A 14,952-nucleotide genomic window follows, 5' to 3' on the forward strand; every position below is an offset into this window, starting at 1 on the left:
CGGCGCCGCCAATCGGCGGCCCCTTTCACCCGGCGGCGGGGTGGAGGGGCTGCGTGTTTCCGGAAGACGTGGCCGTTGCAGCCGCCGATCCGGCCTCGCTGCCCCCTGTCCGCGCCGCCGGCCCCGCTCCCACCCCCGCCGCCACCATGATCTCCCTCTCGGACACCCAGAGTAAGCGCCGCCCGCTGGGCATCGGTAGCCCGCGGTGGGAGTGGGCGAGCGGGTCGCCTGAGGCGGGAGGTGGGGGCGGCCGAGCTGCGGGGTGGGGCGCTGCCGGGGGGCGAGCGCGGACCCACCCGGGCGCTCCCGCTTTGTCCGCGCCGCGTCGGTTGCCGCCGTTGGCGGGGGCGCGGGGCGGAGCAGAGCCCTCTGCCCGGGCCCCTGCGGCGGGGCGAGAGGCGGCGGAGAGGTGCGGGCGAGGGTGGAGCGCTCCTGGGCGCCCCGCGCGGTGTCGCCGCTTCGCGGAGGTGGTTGAGCCGCGCTCGCCCCGCGCGGCTCTGGCGGCGGCAGGCTCGGGTGCCGGCCGCGCTGCAGGAGAGGCTGGCGGAGCGCGCCCTCGGGGCGGCTGCCCTCCCCTTCGGTGGGCGTCCTCGCCGGCCTGGCCACTGCTGGCGTCTGCTTTGGGCCGAGAGATCCCTCGTGTTGGCACTGAAGTGACGGTGACAAGAACAGCATGAATGAAAGCCGAATGGCAAACAAAAGTAAGCCCTACCAAATCGTCATTTTCTAGTATGCCTCCATGGGGGCATTAATGGTTTTGAATTGCTTAATTATCAATGACTTTACTGCTCCTCTCATAACTTGCTGTTATCGTTCTAAATGTTTTCAATAGTTGTTCTGCAAACTCCCCAGGTAGGACAGGGAAATATCTTTGTCAGCTAGTTTAGAGAAGGAATTGCATGTGAAAAGAAAGGGCAAAGTAGGTAAAAGTTCCTCCAAAAAACGTAGTGGAAGCACCTATGGAAGTTACTAGAGCAGGTAACACTGAAAGGTCTTTAAAGTGAGGACCAGACACTTGTTTTGAAGTAGTAAAGGAAGAACTCGTACGTGATCAAAATTTTGTTTTCGTTGTGTAGAACAATTGTAATTAGAGATGGTGAAGATGAAAATACAAAGAAATCAAAGTAAGAGGAATTACAGGAGTTTAAGTTGCAGGGGAAAGGAGAATGGAAAGGTCTTTAATGCTCTGGTTGCCGTGAAAGGAAGTGAGTCCACTTGATAAGCATTGTAGTGTCAGTTATGAGGGAGGCAAAGTTGTAGAAGAGAAATTTTAAAAACTAAGTTTAATTTGACAGCAGGACACTGGAAACAGGTATTGGAGAGACCAGCCAAGGCAAAGGATAGAGACAGTAAAAGGGGCTAGCAGGATCTAAAGTAAATGACTTGTTGAGAAATCCAGGTTGCTACCATGCTCTATTGCATGGATGAGTACTAACCCTCAGGGTACTTTTTAGATTTGATTGATAAATCTTTGTGGGCTTTGCTTTTGCCCATTCCCCTATCATCCTGTCCAGAATAGTCAAGGAAAAAAGAAAATTTTCTTTAGAAAGAAGAGATCTGACTACTGTTTTTCCTTTCCTTAGTTCCTTGTTAACTCCTGTCAAACTATGTGCTGACGCCACTGCCTTTAACTTTCAGAGCAAAGAACAGTAATTAAAATACTCTAGAGTTCTGTTTTGTTTTTTAATTTTACTGTTCTTCTCAAAATTCAGGAGATAAAATCTTCAGGGGTTTTTGGACTAATTTCTGTCTAGAAAAATAGAGAAATATCTGTAGATTCATTTCTTGGACTAGCATGATAAATACTTGGAGAGTATTGTTGAATAGAGGGATCACTCACCAGTAAATGCAAAAGAATACACTTAGCTGTCATTAGCAAATTGTGGGGGTTTTTTTGTTTTTAAACACAAATTTTGAAATGTTACCTTTGTGTTTAGAAAAAATCCACTTTTGAGCACATATAAACTACTTAAAAATTTTTGTTTTCTGAAACTTTATAGTATGTAATTTCCCCCCCCCCCTTTTTTTTTCCAGAAGAGAGAGAAAATGTGCAGTTGTCTTCCCTGAAGATTCAAAAATAGCACTATTTTTGTTGTTTTCTGACAGTGGGGAGGATAGAGAGATTTTGGGGCAAAGGAGTATTCCTTAAGTATTTTAAACATCTATCTAGTATATTACATCTATTATTTTATGAAAGTTGAAACATATCTTAAGTCATAATTTTTATTAAGCTACTTTGATGCAGTGCTGCAGTACTCAATTTCCACAGAAACATTGAGGAAAACATTGTTCCCTCCTTTCAGTAAATCATAATGATTAAAAAAAAAAAGTCAGTGCCACAGGACTAGTATACATTCCTACATTTCTCGACCTTGAAGAAAGCTGTTTTCATGTAATAAATGGGAAAGCTCTTCTGGTGCAGGAGAAGGCATTTAAAAACAGTTCTTTCAAAATCACTAGTTCATCATTTGCAAATATGAGATATAAAATGACAGTGTTTTTCTGAGGAATGACAATCAAATATTGTTCTTATTGTGAAACTTGTCTATTTCAATATAGTTGGCTTTTCTACTGTTTTTTTTTTTTTTCTTTTTAGAATCCTAGTATAAATCAGGCCAGTTACATTTTTCTTCTGCTGAGAGTAGAAGGAATTCTCTGCAACAGATATTCTCTGTTGTAGAATAGCAACAGAAGGTAGTAGTTCTGGACTACTCAGTTTCTCTCGGCAGCTGTTTTGGGATGATGGTAACATGGAGTGTTATCTTCCCCCTGTTCCCCATCCCCTGCCCCAGTAACCAGAGTGTATGATTGACTTTGAATCTTTTGTAGCAGGAATTTGTTGTAAATATGTTGCAAGTGAAGACAGCAGAAGTGTTAGAGTAGTAATTGCAGCAGCTGTTGAGAGTTGGCCTCTGTTTCTTGCTTGATCCCTACTTTGTGTTATGTCTGAGGGAGGAATGAATTCTCAGTTCTCATGTCTGTCTATTTATTTCATTGGCAGCTGTTAATTCCTTTGGAGTCCTGCCTCCAAGTGTTTTCCTTCCAGAATGCAGATTGTTTATTGTGTTAAAATGTGTATAGCAAAGCTTTAATACAGGTGATCTCATAGAATTACAGATTTAACACCATGTGGTCTGCAACCTTGCTGAAATGTGAGACCTTACAGAAGTTAGGGAAGTTTGAATGTTGCTGTAACAAATCTCTTTACTATGACTTGTTATTGAAAACTTTTGCTCTAACTAAATGGAAGTTTAAGAGTAGGCAGTATGCAGAGTCCTTCTACTCCTGAGCTCTTCAAGCAAGAGTAAATAATGAAGTAGATCTATGTTGCAAAAGTGCAATTGAAATACACTTAGGTATATATGTTCTAGCTTTAATCTGGCTAACAGTTTAAAAGGTGTTTTTTTTTCAGGCTAGACTGTACAAAACTGCTGGAATCTTCAGAATAACTAGGTTGCCAGCAAAACTATAGTAATACTGCTACTTACTCCAGCTGAATTTATGCATGCTGTAGGTTGTGAAACACTCTAATCACAAGAATAGAGTATTTTTGCCCTGCGTGCACGGAAAATGCGAAGATTCTTGCAGCTCTGTTGTTGCTGTTCCTGTGGTGCTAATATTCAGCCTGTGTAAGGGTCAAATGCCAACCTTACAGGTTTAACTTTGCGTAGCATGTATTTGAAAGTTTAGTTTTCAAGATACCTCGTGGGCTTTTGTCATAGTTAGCTTTAATTGAGATTTCTAGCTTTGTTTCCTTGACAAGCAAATCTTCCATCTCACTTGTCCCTTCCCAGTAGTTCCTGAGCAACTATTATAGGCAAGCATAAGTCTCAAAGATGCTTTAGTATCCGCAAGTTTTGTGAAAAATGGCAACTGCCTGGAGAGAAAGGGAGCTATCAGTACACATTTAACTCGGAGCCTACAGCATTAATCTGGGTCTTGTCTAATCCAGATGCTGGGGAAAATGGGACTGCTCTGCAAGGTTATATGAGGTAGAATGTGAGGTCTTAGGATAGAAAGGACAGGTGTTACTTAGTGATCATGAAGGCATAGGAGATAAATTTCATTATCTGTTCACAAAATTCTTTGTGAGAGATTTTTGGCTATAAGTATACTTATTGCACTCCAGTTCAGTATACAGCTCCACATATATACTCTTTGTTAAGAAGCAGCTTCCAAATATCTTTCCAAATCTCCAATCTGGTATTGAAATAATTGGAATCTACAATACCTATTTGACTTGTATATTTGCAAGAGTTTTTTTAAGTCGTCATTAAAACATGCCATCAAGTTTTTCTACAAATTTAAAATTTCTATAGATTGGGTGTTCTATTTTTTTCCATGAGTTTCTTACATGAGTTTGTGTGGTACCATGCTTGGCTAAATCCTGAATTTTGCTTTTATTTATTTATTTATTGCAGAGATTGGAATGGGATTGACAGGCTTTGGAGTGTTTTTTCTTTTCTTTGGAATGATCCTCTTCTTTGACAAAGCTCTTCTGGCTATAGGAAATGTAAGTGCCTGATGTTCAGTTTTAGATTCTGCATTTAGAGTTAAGTATATTGTACATTAAAAAATATAGATATATTAGTAAATTGAAGCTGTGTCACAGAAAATACTGTAGTAGTTTCTTATTTTATAAGAGTTGCACTTGATTTGAGTGAATCACTTTTTCCTGATTAAAGTTAGAGCGGCTCACATCAATCTAAATATAATACCTTCGAGTCAGGCCTGTGGTATGTTGGTAAGAGGAAAAAGCAGCTTGTTCTACAGTTGTTACAGCACTGTATTACTGATGCTTTTTTTTCCCCTGCTCTTGAAAGATAACAATCAAATTTAAGTACCTGTATCTATTTGAGCAAGAATACTAAAGTGTTCTGTACACTATTAAATGTAGCCATGTTTTTTTTATGAAGAAAGAAGCATGAATTACTGATAGTAAAGCTGTCTTTGAAGGGTGATTAGCTCTTCTAAACCTTCACTATCTTCAGTATTTACTAAGTTAAATTTTCACTTAAGTAAATCATAGTTTGGGTACATAAAATTCTCAATGAAAACCAAATGTAAAATTATACTTTTTTTTTCTAAATTTGACAGCTCTGCACCTCTGCTGTTCTCAGCTTCACCAGCCAGCCAAAGAGCACAGCCTGCTACAGGCTTACTGCTGCCTTTGCTGCCACCTAAGTATGTGTGGGCAGTGATCAATTTCATTCTTTGGCAGCAGAATGTAATACTGAGATTCACTGACGGAAAATCCAAAATGGATATTTGAATCTGGGTGCATTATTTGAAGCACTGTTCTGATCCATCAATAAAATGTATAGAGAAAGAGTTTTTCTTTTTTGTTTTTAAAGTGATGCAGATTAAGGGGAAAAAAAGTAAGCATAATTGCTCAGGGGAGCAATGAAAGGCTATCTGGTAACTAAAGAAAATTGAGAAAAGATACAGTATCCTCACAGAGAGTAAAGTAGTTTATTAAATAATATACAAAACTTAAATTTTGAGTCAAATTTGAAATCCTTTTCCTTTTCACTAGGAATGCTGCCCAGTTGTATGCAGAGAGGGTAGAGTGATTACAACTGCTGTAGCTGAAAGATACTTGTAGTAGTTTTAACTAGCATGGACCAATTTGATATTGTTCAGCCTCTAACAGAACAGCTATACTGTAGGAAGATCATTATGCAGTAAAAAAGCAAGGATGATAACTGTTCAGAAAAAGAAAAAAGCTCAAAAACATTATCAGTTTTCTTAAGCATTGTTCAATTGATCAGTACAAGCTATTTAAGATGTCCATGCTACAGAGTAGAGATACTTACTTGTCTATTTTCCGTCTCTGGAAGCCTTAACTGTTGTTAGTACCAAGCTTCAGACTCTGCTTATATTACAGGACAGATGACCATTGTCAGCAGGCCTTCAGACACAACTGTGTGTGTCAGAGTCCATAAAGGTGGACTGTTGCCTATTTTCTAATTAGATATGAGGAGATTTTTGAATGTTAGCTACAAATGCTTTAAGCTGGACTTTATAGAAGAAAATCATTAGTTAATTCCTCCTTGCCATCAATCTTGATATTAAAGTTGTATAAAAAACGCAATCTGTTTTTGAAGAATGACTATATATTTTAAAAGTTTTACACCCTAAATTTAGGAATATAATTAGTTATTTTCTTTATTTGGTTGGTTTTTGTCTCTTCTAGGTTTTATTTGTGGCTGGCTTGGCTTTTGTTATCGGTTTAGAAAGAACATTCAGATTCTTCTTCCAAAAACACAAAATGAAAGCAACGGGCTTTTTCCTTGGTGGTGTGCTCATAGTTCTCATTGGTTGGCCTTTGATAGGAATGATCCTTGAAATTTATGGGTTCTTCCTATTATTCAGGTAAGACTTATTTCAAAATAGACATTTGTATTGCTGTATTTAGGAATAATTGTATTTGTCTAGTCTTGCAGCATTACAGCTGGTAAAATAGCAACCATTGAATGTTCTTTTTTAATAGCTATTCTATAAAGCTATGGACTTATATTTGCAAGAGGTCTATCTTTAAATATTGCTCCAGGACTCAAATACGCTAAAGTACACGAGGCAGGTATGAAACTGATTTTTTTCGTAATGTTGTGCACATCTAACCAAAGAACTGTAAAGCTTCAAATACTTGTGAGCCCAAACTAGTAGCAGTGCAAAGTTTAAATACTCACAGAAAGGGCAACTTAAATACTTAGTATGCTTTGTTCATGAGGAGTGTGCGGCTGATACACCAGACGGCTGTGCTGCCATTCAGAGAGATCTGGACATGCTGGAGAATTGGGCAGAGAGGAACCTCCTGAGGTTCAACAAGGGCAAGTGCAGGCTCCTGCGCCTAGGGAAGAATAACCCCGTACACCAGTACAGCCTGGGGGCTGACCTGCTGGAAAGCAGCCCTGCAGAGAAGGGCTTCAGAGTCCTGGTGGGCAACCAGTAGACCATAAGCCAGCAATGTGCTAATACATTTGCAATGTATGAGATACTGATTTTGGTTATAGGTAACTAGAGTTGAGTAAATATAAAAATTCATATTTGTGCACAGCAGTCTTGATGCATGTTATGTATTACAAGAAGTCACTTCTACTTTTACCACTAATGGTGAATGAATTTGATGTGTAACAATCTACATATTGATATGGTTGAAGTTGCAAACTTTTGAAAAGAAAGCAGAAAATGTGCTAGTATGTATTTTTTTTTTAGGTGTTTTGGAACTTCTAATCAGAAGAATGCCATTCCATTGAAATGCTCATTAATCTAATACAAGACTCGCTAAAACTTTTTCAGTGTTCAGCTGCTGAAAAATGCAGTTCCTCTTAATCAAAATACTGTTTTCATCACTTCCTCTCTCAAAAACCTGAAACATTACATTAAACACTAAGATTTTTTTTCAAAAGTATTTAGCTTAACTTGGCTCCAGCTGAAGACATAGTGAGATTTTGAAAATTCATTTTGCAATTTTAGTTTAGGCTTCTTACTGTTCTAAGCTTGCATTATTTTGAACTCTTATCATTGCAAATGATTTGCAAATCAGGGTATTCCACTGAAAATATTTTCAGTTTTTGGAGGTGTCATTTGGATTTGATCAGCCAGTATGAACCAGGTAGAGTAATTTTCAAAAAATATACTCATTCTTTTGAAAAAAAATAATTTGTTATGCCTAAATAAGTATGGTTATTCAGGGACTATCTGTGCTAGCCAGGGCCTAGCAAGATAAAATAATGTTCAAGGGAAGATCACTAGTCATCCCTAGAAATGCAGTTTATCCAAAAGAATAGCAACAATGGATAAATAATTCCAGATGAATGCTTACCTGACTTGTTTGATTTTATAACTTCTATATGCAGTCTCTTCTAGAGCTTATAAGCTCTTAGAATCTAAGTCTCTTGCTACAGTATTAGTCAACTACTAACTCAAAGCTTTTTGTTTTACCTTGGCTTTGTTTTCTTCCTTCTGACCATTATCATGTTTTTGGCAAATTATTCCTTTCTGGAGAAGAAAAAAATGGAACTCTTTCAGTTTTTCCTCGTGTCATTTTACGTGATTTCTCAGGATCCCACTGTTTGGTTGCATGCCATAAAACTTTCCTGATTATGATTGGCCTTTGAAATATGTTCTTCTCTTAGGCCTATATAATAAAGCATATGGACCTTTTGATTTGTTGGGGCATCGTGTTGTGGAGGTAGGCATTTCTGTGTACAGATGATTCTAGTCACATGGATTACCAGGACTTCTATGTGGAAAGCCTTTGCACTTAGCAGGAGTTCTAGTTAGTTAGCATTTCTAGTAACTTTACCTCAGCTAGACTAACACAGTACAAAAGAAGAACAATGTACTATACTGTTTTCAATCTCTTGAATCTAGACCACTAAAACTCTTCCATTAGGTGTTCAGGTCCTTCTGTAATCTTTACTTACAGATTGTTATCCTGTATACCTAGACTGCTCTACAGAGTCTCCTTTAACAGCAATTGCAGAGCCTATGTTGTACACAAAGCAAAGATTAGGAAGTAGCAGCTAAGAAAGCTTAAGTAGACAACATGTTTGCAAAGGGTGTGTGTTGTGTGTGTGTGTGTAATATATGCATCTGACCTAAGAGAAAGAGAGCCACAATTACTATCCTTGTTTAAATATAGATTACCTTTCCCCCTCTTGTCCTTATTTAACTTGCTGCCTGGATATTTCCCATCAGAGGTTTAGTCCTTTGCTATACTTCCATGTGCTCAGATTGCTTTTACTGGGGAAGATGTGGGACAGTGTTTCTTGTTATACTCTGTACTGTTTTGGAGCTTCGCTCAGGTTACAGGAATCTAAAGTTATGGTTAAAAATATCGTCCTACCTATAATGACTTTTGAATTCTTGACCAGTTGTTTTAGTTTAAGGGGTTTGTGTATCCTGCAGCACAATTTACTGGACCACTGAAATGATCCAGGAACAAAACTTGCTCTTTTGGTATTATATAGCAAATAATCATCATCTATCAATGCAGCTGAGAGAATGATGAATTGTAATTTCAATGTTTGCATGTGGTATAGGTTCTATTACATGTTAATCCTTATCCTATACAAGAAATTTGTAGCTCAGAAAGAGGTTATCCAGGATGCCAACACCAGCTGAACTGCTGCAGTTGACTGCAAACAGCTGAGATATTAGAAAATTGTTATTTCTGCTACAGAAATGAAGTGGGCAGTGTTGGGGGGCTCGACCATAAAAGCTGTCCCAGGAAATGTCCCCTGGCTCATGATTCAAACTTTTCACTTTATATAACTTTGTCATGCTTAATTTTGTTTACTTAATTTGAAAAGTATGTGGTTTCAAAGGGAATTACTTGCAATTCAGTTCAGTTATTTTTACACTGGGCATTGTAAGAATGTTTATCCCATAACAAAAAAGCAGAGGAACTCAAATATCCATGTACCAAGTGTCCATGATAAGATAATTAAATTAATGTTTGAAATTTAAAAGATTAAAAAAATCTCAAAATATGAATGGTAATACTGGAAAAGAGTTGAGAATGTTAGTTCTGTTGACTAAGTTGGATATTCATTCCTTAGTGGTCAGCCTTCTGAGGGTTGCCAATTATGGAGGGGGCAGGGGGTGATGGAAATCAAGTCCACTTAAAAATATTTTGTTTTCTGTTCTTTTTTTGCTGAATATTTGTTCATATATTTGAGAAATTCATTTGTTGCTAATAAGCAACAAGATTTTTAGTGTAATCTTGTTTTTTAAAAACACCTATTTCTTCCTTCATAGCTATATAAGAATTGTTTAATTCTAAAAATTTATGCAATCTTCTGATATCTTACTTCAAGGGGGTTCTTTCCTGTGGTGGTTGGCTTTATTAGAAGAGTTCCAGTCCTTGGCTATCTCTTGAATTTACCTGGTATAAGCTCGGTAAGTGTTCAGTACTTAATGCAAAATTTGAAACTTTTCCTGTGTTTTAATCCATTATAATATAATGGATGCAGTAGCATTAATAATTGAGAAATAAAGCAAATGCAACTTTAGAGCAGTGACATTGAATGCATTCTTGTAGAGTTCTTCCAGCATATAGATCATGTTCAGTCCCATTGAGGGACTCTTAAAAGTAACAGAAAGTAACAAAAAACCTTTGCAGGAGCTGCCCCTGCTTTAGTGCTGCGAAGCAGAAAGGGCCTTGAATTATGATTTGAAAAGCTGGAGGTCTGTTTCTTGCTTCACTGTTGGCCCTAGGTGACTACAGGTGAACCATGCCTCCCTTTTGTTCATCTTCTTCTGTCTGTAAAATGAGAAGGGTACTGATCTCCTTTGTGCAGTACTTGATATATTTCGAAAAATGGCCTAGAAGAGCAAAGAAATAAGGGTTTGCAGCATGTGTAGTGAACCCAGAAATTCTCGTGATGCATAATCATTTATCAAATATGGTATTTATTCAGGTCCACTCCACCAGACTAGGTTTTGCTATTTACTGAAGTGTGTTTTTTCTTTTTTTCTTTTCTTTTTTTTTTTTTTTTTTTGGGGGGGGGGGGGATTCAGTTTTCTGCTTTTTTAACCAAGTAGCCAGGGAATTGAAGACAAATAAAGGTGCTAGAAAGATGGTAAACTAGAGTTTTGTCAACTACTTTTACTGTGCTAATTTCTGTATGTACTTTAACACAAGAGTTTTTAACCTCAGTTTTGTAAGCTACAGTTTAATAGCTATTACATTAAAATTAATGGAGGGTGCAACTGAGATGTATACAGTCTGTTTTTTTTTTTAAATAGTGTTCAAGATAATCTGTTCCAGTCTTGGGCCAAGTTGTGGCTCATAAATCCTGATCAATTGAATGTTTCACTTGTCAATTGATCTTGCCTACACATATTTAATTTGACCATAATGGGGTTAAATCTTGTTTTAAAAAGATAATCATTAATGTTTTATTCAAAGCCTACGTAGGCTCAGAAGAGAATCCACAGTAATGGTCAGTTGAAATATCTTACTTGGTTTACTAATGCATGTGTGGCTGATAATGTATTGTTTTGTTTTGATCGTTAAGCTAGCAGTGTTACCTGCATTCTTCTATTTCCTTTTCCATTCTGTTGCATTTTCATGTTGCACTGTTAATGTCTATATGAGAAAACATGTCATGCAGAAACACGGTTGCAATGCAAGATTGTTAATTTTCACAAACTTAAATTTCATGAGGCCTCGGTGAGTACTATTTGATTCTCATTTTCAGTCACATACTAACTGTGTGCAAGTAGCAAGCTATGTTTAAGAGTAAATTCACTGTACGTAAGTGTCATGCAACTTTTGAACTTTTTGTCTCCTTTTCTACAGCTTGTAGACAAAGTTGGAGAAAGCAACAACATGGTATAATGACAAGAGGGCAGAAGACTGATTCTGAACTTACTGTATTATTTATAAAAATCCTTTTGAAGAATACTCAGCACAAAGGTTAAGTTGTGTACAAAGGAAAAGCTTGTAACATTCTTTTACATAACAGTTTAATTTAAAATGTATAGTTGACAATATACATTTAGAAAAGAAGCTCAGCAAGTGTGCTTCTAGGAAAAGTAACTCCAGAGTTCAGGAAGTAAACTGAAGAGGGGAGAGTCAAGGAATAACCCATCTTGCAACTGTTCAAGACTATTTGTGTTGGGGTTCTATGGAAAACAAGCTAAATGCAAAGAACACTTGTGGAATTAATGGTGCCTGTAGTTTACCTCCTTATTTTGAAGGTGCAGTAGAACAAACAGGCCTGCATTTTTTTTTTAAGGGTGACCCCAACTTATCCAGCCCTCTGCTTGCTACCCTCAGAGTGCAAAACAACAAATGAAAAACTTCTTGTGTAACAAGAGATAACGTCTTTGCATGAAAGTAAAGATGAAAAGTCATCTTAAATCTTATTATGACAAAAAAAAGGAAATCCCACACAGTTCTGTTGTAAACACTTTTGTAAATATGTGGCTGAAATAAAACATTGTTATCTTAATATTTCAAAGCCAAATGTAAGTTGATTGTATTTGCCTTCCTTTTTGGAATATGCAAAAAGTCAATCTTTAACTTCAGTCGTAAATGTTGGTTCTGAACATGCAGAGTTCAACAAGGAATTCTGGAAACTGACTTACACTCCTTCATTTGTTCTTCTTGAGTCATGATGGGAATGTAGCCTCTTGTTGCTAACATGAAGATTTTGTGAAGTATATTTAGTTCACAAAAATGCATTTGGCTAAGGTGCTGACAGGAACCCTATGAATTGTATCTTATCAAAATATGACCTTTTAAAAAATTGTTTGGAGCTAAAGTTTCCTGTTTACCCTGGAACTACAAATTGAAGATTTTATTTTTTACAGTAATAAAATGAAACCGTAAAGTTCTGTGTATGTGAGTCCCTGGGAAGAAAATCGATCTAACTGGCTAACTGAAGATCAGGTGCCAATCTTGGTATCTGTTTCGTAATTTGTTCATTGGATTATCTTCAAATAACTTATGACTTCTGTCAATCATAGACTTCTATCATCACCTTTGCTGTTACAGAGATTCTTAGCTAACCCAAATGAGGTGCAAACCTAAAATAATTGTCCACTACTAGTGCAAAGGTCACACTTAGGCTTCTAGAACATCATGCACTTTCAACAGATTTAGTTACGTAGTGTCTCCACCTAACAAGAAGCCAGCAGTAAGTAAATGGTATTTGTGCAGGCTTTGAGGGGTTTTTTGTTGTTGTTGTTTTAAACATTCTTCCTCTCTCTCAAATATAATCCTAAAACTATCTGAAAAGCAATGTCAGTTTCTCAAGTAGCTGTGTAGTCTTATCGATCTAATGACTGTTTTTTGGTTTGAGGTCTTTGTAATTACAAAATTAAAAATATTTCCAAACTAACTTCTAAGCTGAGAAGAATACTTATATACCAACCACTTTGGAAGTTACTGCAAAGTGTACTGGTATATGTGATAAGGTTTTTTTGTTACAACTGTATTAATAGCCCCAATCTACTGTTTTCAACTTACGTATTTAATCTACTTCCTTCTTAAATAGGCATAAAATGATTCAGTGAAAAAGCATGTCATGGTATTTATTTATAATGAGTAGTGTCTGAAAAATCAGTGTTTATATTTTATAAATGACAGCGGTTATATCTGCGTGATGGCATGTGTATTATAGCTTTCAGACAGGACTAAATATGACTTGTGCTCCTACCTCAAGAGATGAACCAATTCTGACAGCCCCTATAGATCTGTGTCTGTTGAATGACTACAGAGTAACACTATGGCTGTTTATGAAACTGATCTTGTTTGCTTTGGTAGAACACCAGTCTGTGCTGTGGGAATCGAGTGCTATTTAAAGCAGACAGTGTTCATCATTTACAATAGATGTTGGCTACGTAAAGATTTTTTTTTTTTTTTTTTTTTTTTTTTTTTTTTTGAAAAGTAATCTGATGGGAAAGATGGATTGTACCACAAAACTATGGAGTACTGATTCAAAGAAAACCGTTTGGTAAGCTGAAGCACCTTCATCAACAAGAACTGATATCTTTCAGAGATCATGAATGTGTTGTGTGTATTTTAGCCCTCTGAAGTTCTGTGATGGGGGCAGTTCATCTCACTTCTACTTAATTCACTGTTTTAAATCAAAAGTCAGTTTTTGTCAGATGTGAATTATTGTGAAAAGTGTCCAAGGGAACAAAACTGTACGTTGAATTTAGTGTAGTCTTTATCCCTCAAAGTAACACTGATTGTCTTTGAGACAGTTTTGCCAAGCTAAATATGGGTGCAGCAATGGTCAAAACTACTTAGCCTTAAAGTGTTTCTGTCACTGCAAAAATACCTTTAACAGAAACATGTTTGGAACACTTCCCCCTTTTAAGTGTAATTTAGAATTGCTGCTTTAAAAATCAAAGATGAATCTTATCCTGAGCAAATGAATATTGTAAATATACTTGTCATACCTTGAATAAATGGGTACCTTTTTCTATAATTTGTCTTTGTGTCTTTTTGCCTACACGTTTTAAGAGTGTTTTAACTGTTAGAGGGGAAAACTTATTAAGAAGTGCATGCACTTCCTGCTTTGCTATTTTGCAGTCATGACTTTTGTAGTAAATAATGTCTTATGTTAGTCTAAAATGGAAAGGTTGCCTTCTTATAATAAGCCTTCTTTTACTTAATTTTACAACATTCCCCTTTACCTTTTGTATGCATCCATACATAACAGGGTGTCAAGTTTTTTCGATTTTTGAATTGAATTTTCAAAATTCAAGAACCAAACATCTTAATGCAGAACAGCCTGGTAAATCGGTATTTGCAGATGAAATATGTGCAGCTGACATATCTTCCCTTTGCTTTCCTTTGCCTTGTCTCTGATTTTACCATATGACCCTAGACAGCTTCAACTTCAATGCTTTGGTCAGAAACTGTTTTAACAGGTTGGAAGCTAGGAATGGAATATTGTTCTCAGCTGGTTATTCAGATTCTAATTTCAAACAAAATTTGGAAATTATGGTAACCAAGAAATAGTTTCTTAAACTCTCTTTTGCTCTCTCACACTTTTTCACATGTGGCTGTAACTCCTAAACTCTAGGAGAAAATAAGGGTACATAACTAGAATTTAGTGCAGGTTCTGGTCCCTGTGCTTTCAGTTTAGTTCAGGGATAGGAGTGTGACTCCTATATCCTAGAGTGGCCTGATAAGCAAGTTCACTATCGTGTAGTGATCAAACTTTTTTCAACTATTCAGAATTTTTTTTTAGAAGGAGTAGGAGAAGAGCAAAGTGGAAATATCAGTTTGTTGTTGACATGTTGTGTTAGCACCATGTGCTAGTTAATGCCCTAAAAAAAAATTATTCTGACAGAAGTTACAGCTTCTTAACTAGTTTTACTAATGCTGGTGCTATCCTAAGAGTTCCAAAGAGTTAGCACTTTCTAACTGAAAAGGAAAAAATTCTAGCTATTCTAGTTATATTTGTTAAATTGTGAGTG

At 37.2% G+C, this 14,952-nt stretch overlaps 1 protein-coding gene across 3 annotated transcripts; it reads left to right on the forward strand.

Moving 5' to 3' along the window:
• The first annotated feature begins 45 nt into the window (after positions 1-45).
• Positions 46-13,955, forward strand: GOLT1B (golgi transport 1B). 3 transcript variants are annotated; one of them, XM_062570559.1, is made up of 5 exons: positions 46-171; positions 4,422-4,513; positions 6,197-6,375; positions 9,828-9,909; positions 11,315-13,955. In XM_062570559.1, the coding sequence occupies exons 1-5, from the start codon at positions 147-149 to the stop codon at positions 11,351-11,353; spliced, it is 417 nt and encodes a 138-aa protein (XP_062426543.1). In that variant the 5' UTR covers positions 46-146; the 3' UTR covers positions 11,354-13,955. The 3 variants fall into 3 exon arrangements, with proteins under 3 accessions (XP_062426543.1, XP_062426534.1, XP_062426550.1); XM_062570550.1 differs by lacking the exon at positions 46-171 and adding an exon at positions 513-701; XM_062570566.1 differs by lacking the exons at positions 46-171; positions 9,828-9,909; positions 11,315-13,955 and adding exons at positions 513-701; positions 6,494-6,742.
• Positions 13,956-14,952: the final 997 nt, after the last annotated feature.

Source organism: Rhea pennata, chromosome 1 (assembly GCF_028389875.1).
Source record: "Rhea pennata isolate bPtePen1 chromosome 1, bPtePen1.pri, whole genome shotgun sequence".
In the NCBI taxonomy this organism is placed as follows: domain Eukaryota; kingdom Metazoa; phylum Chordata; class Aves; order Rheiformes; family Rheidae; genus Rhea; species Rhea pennata.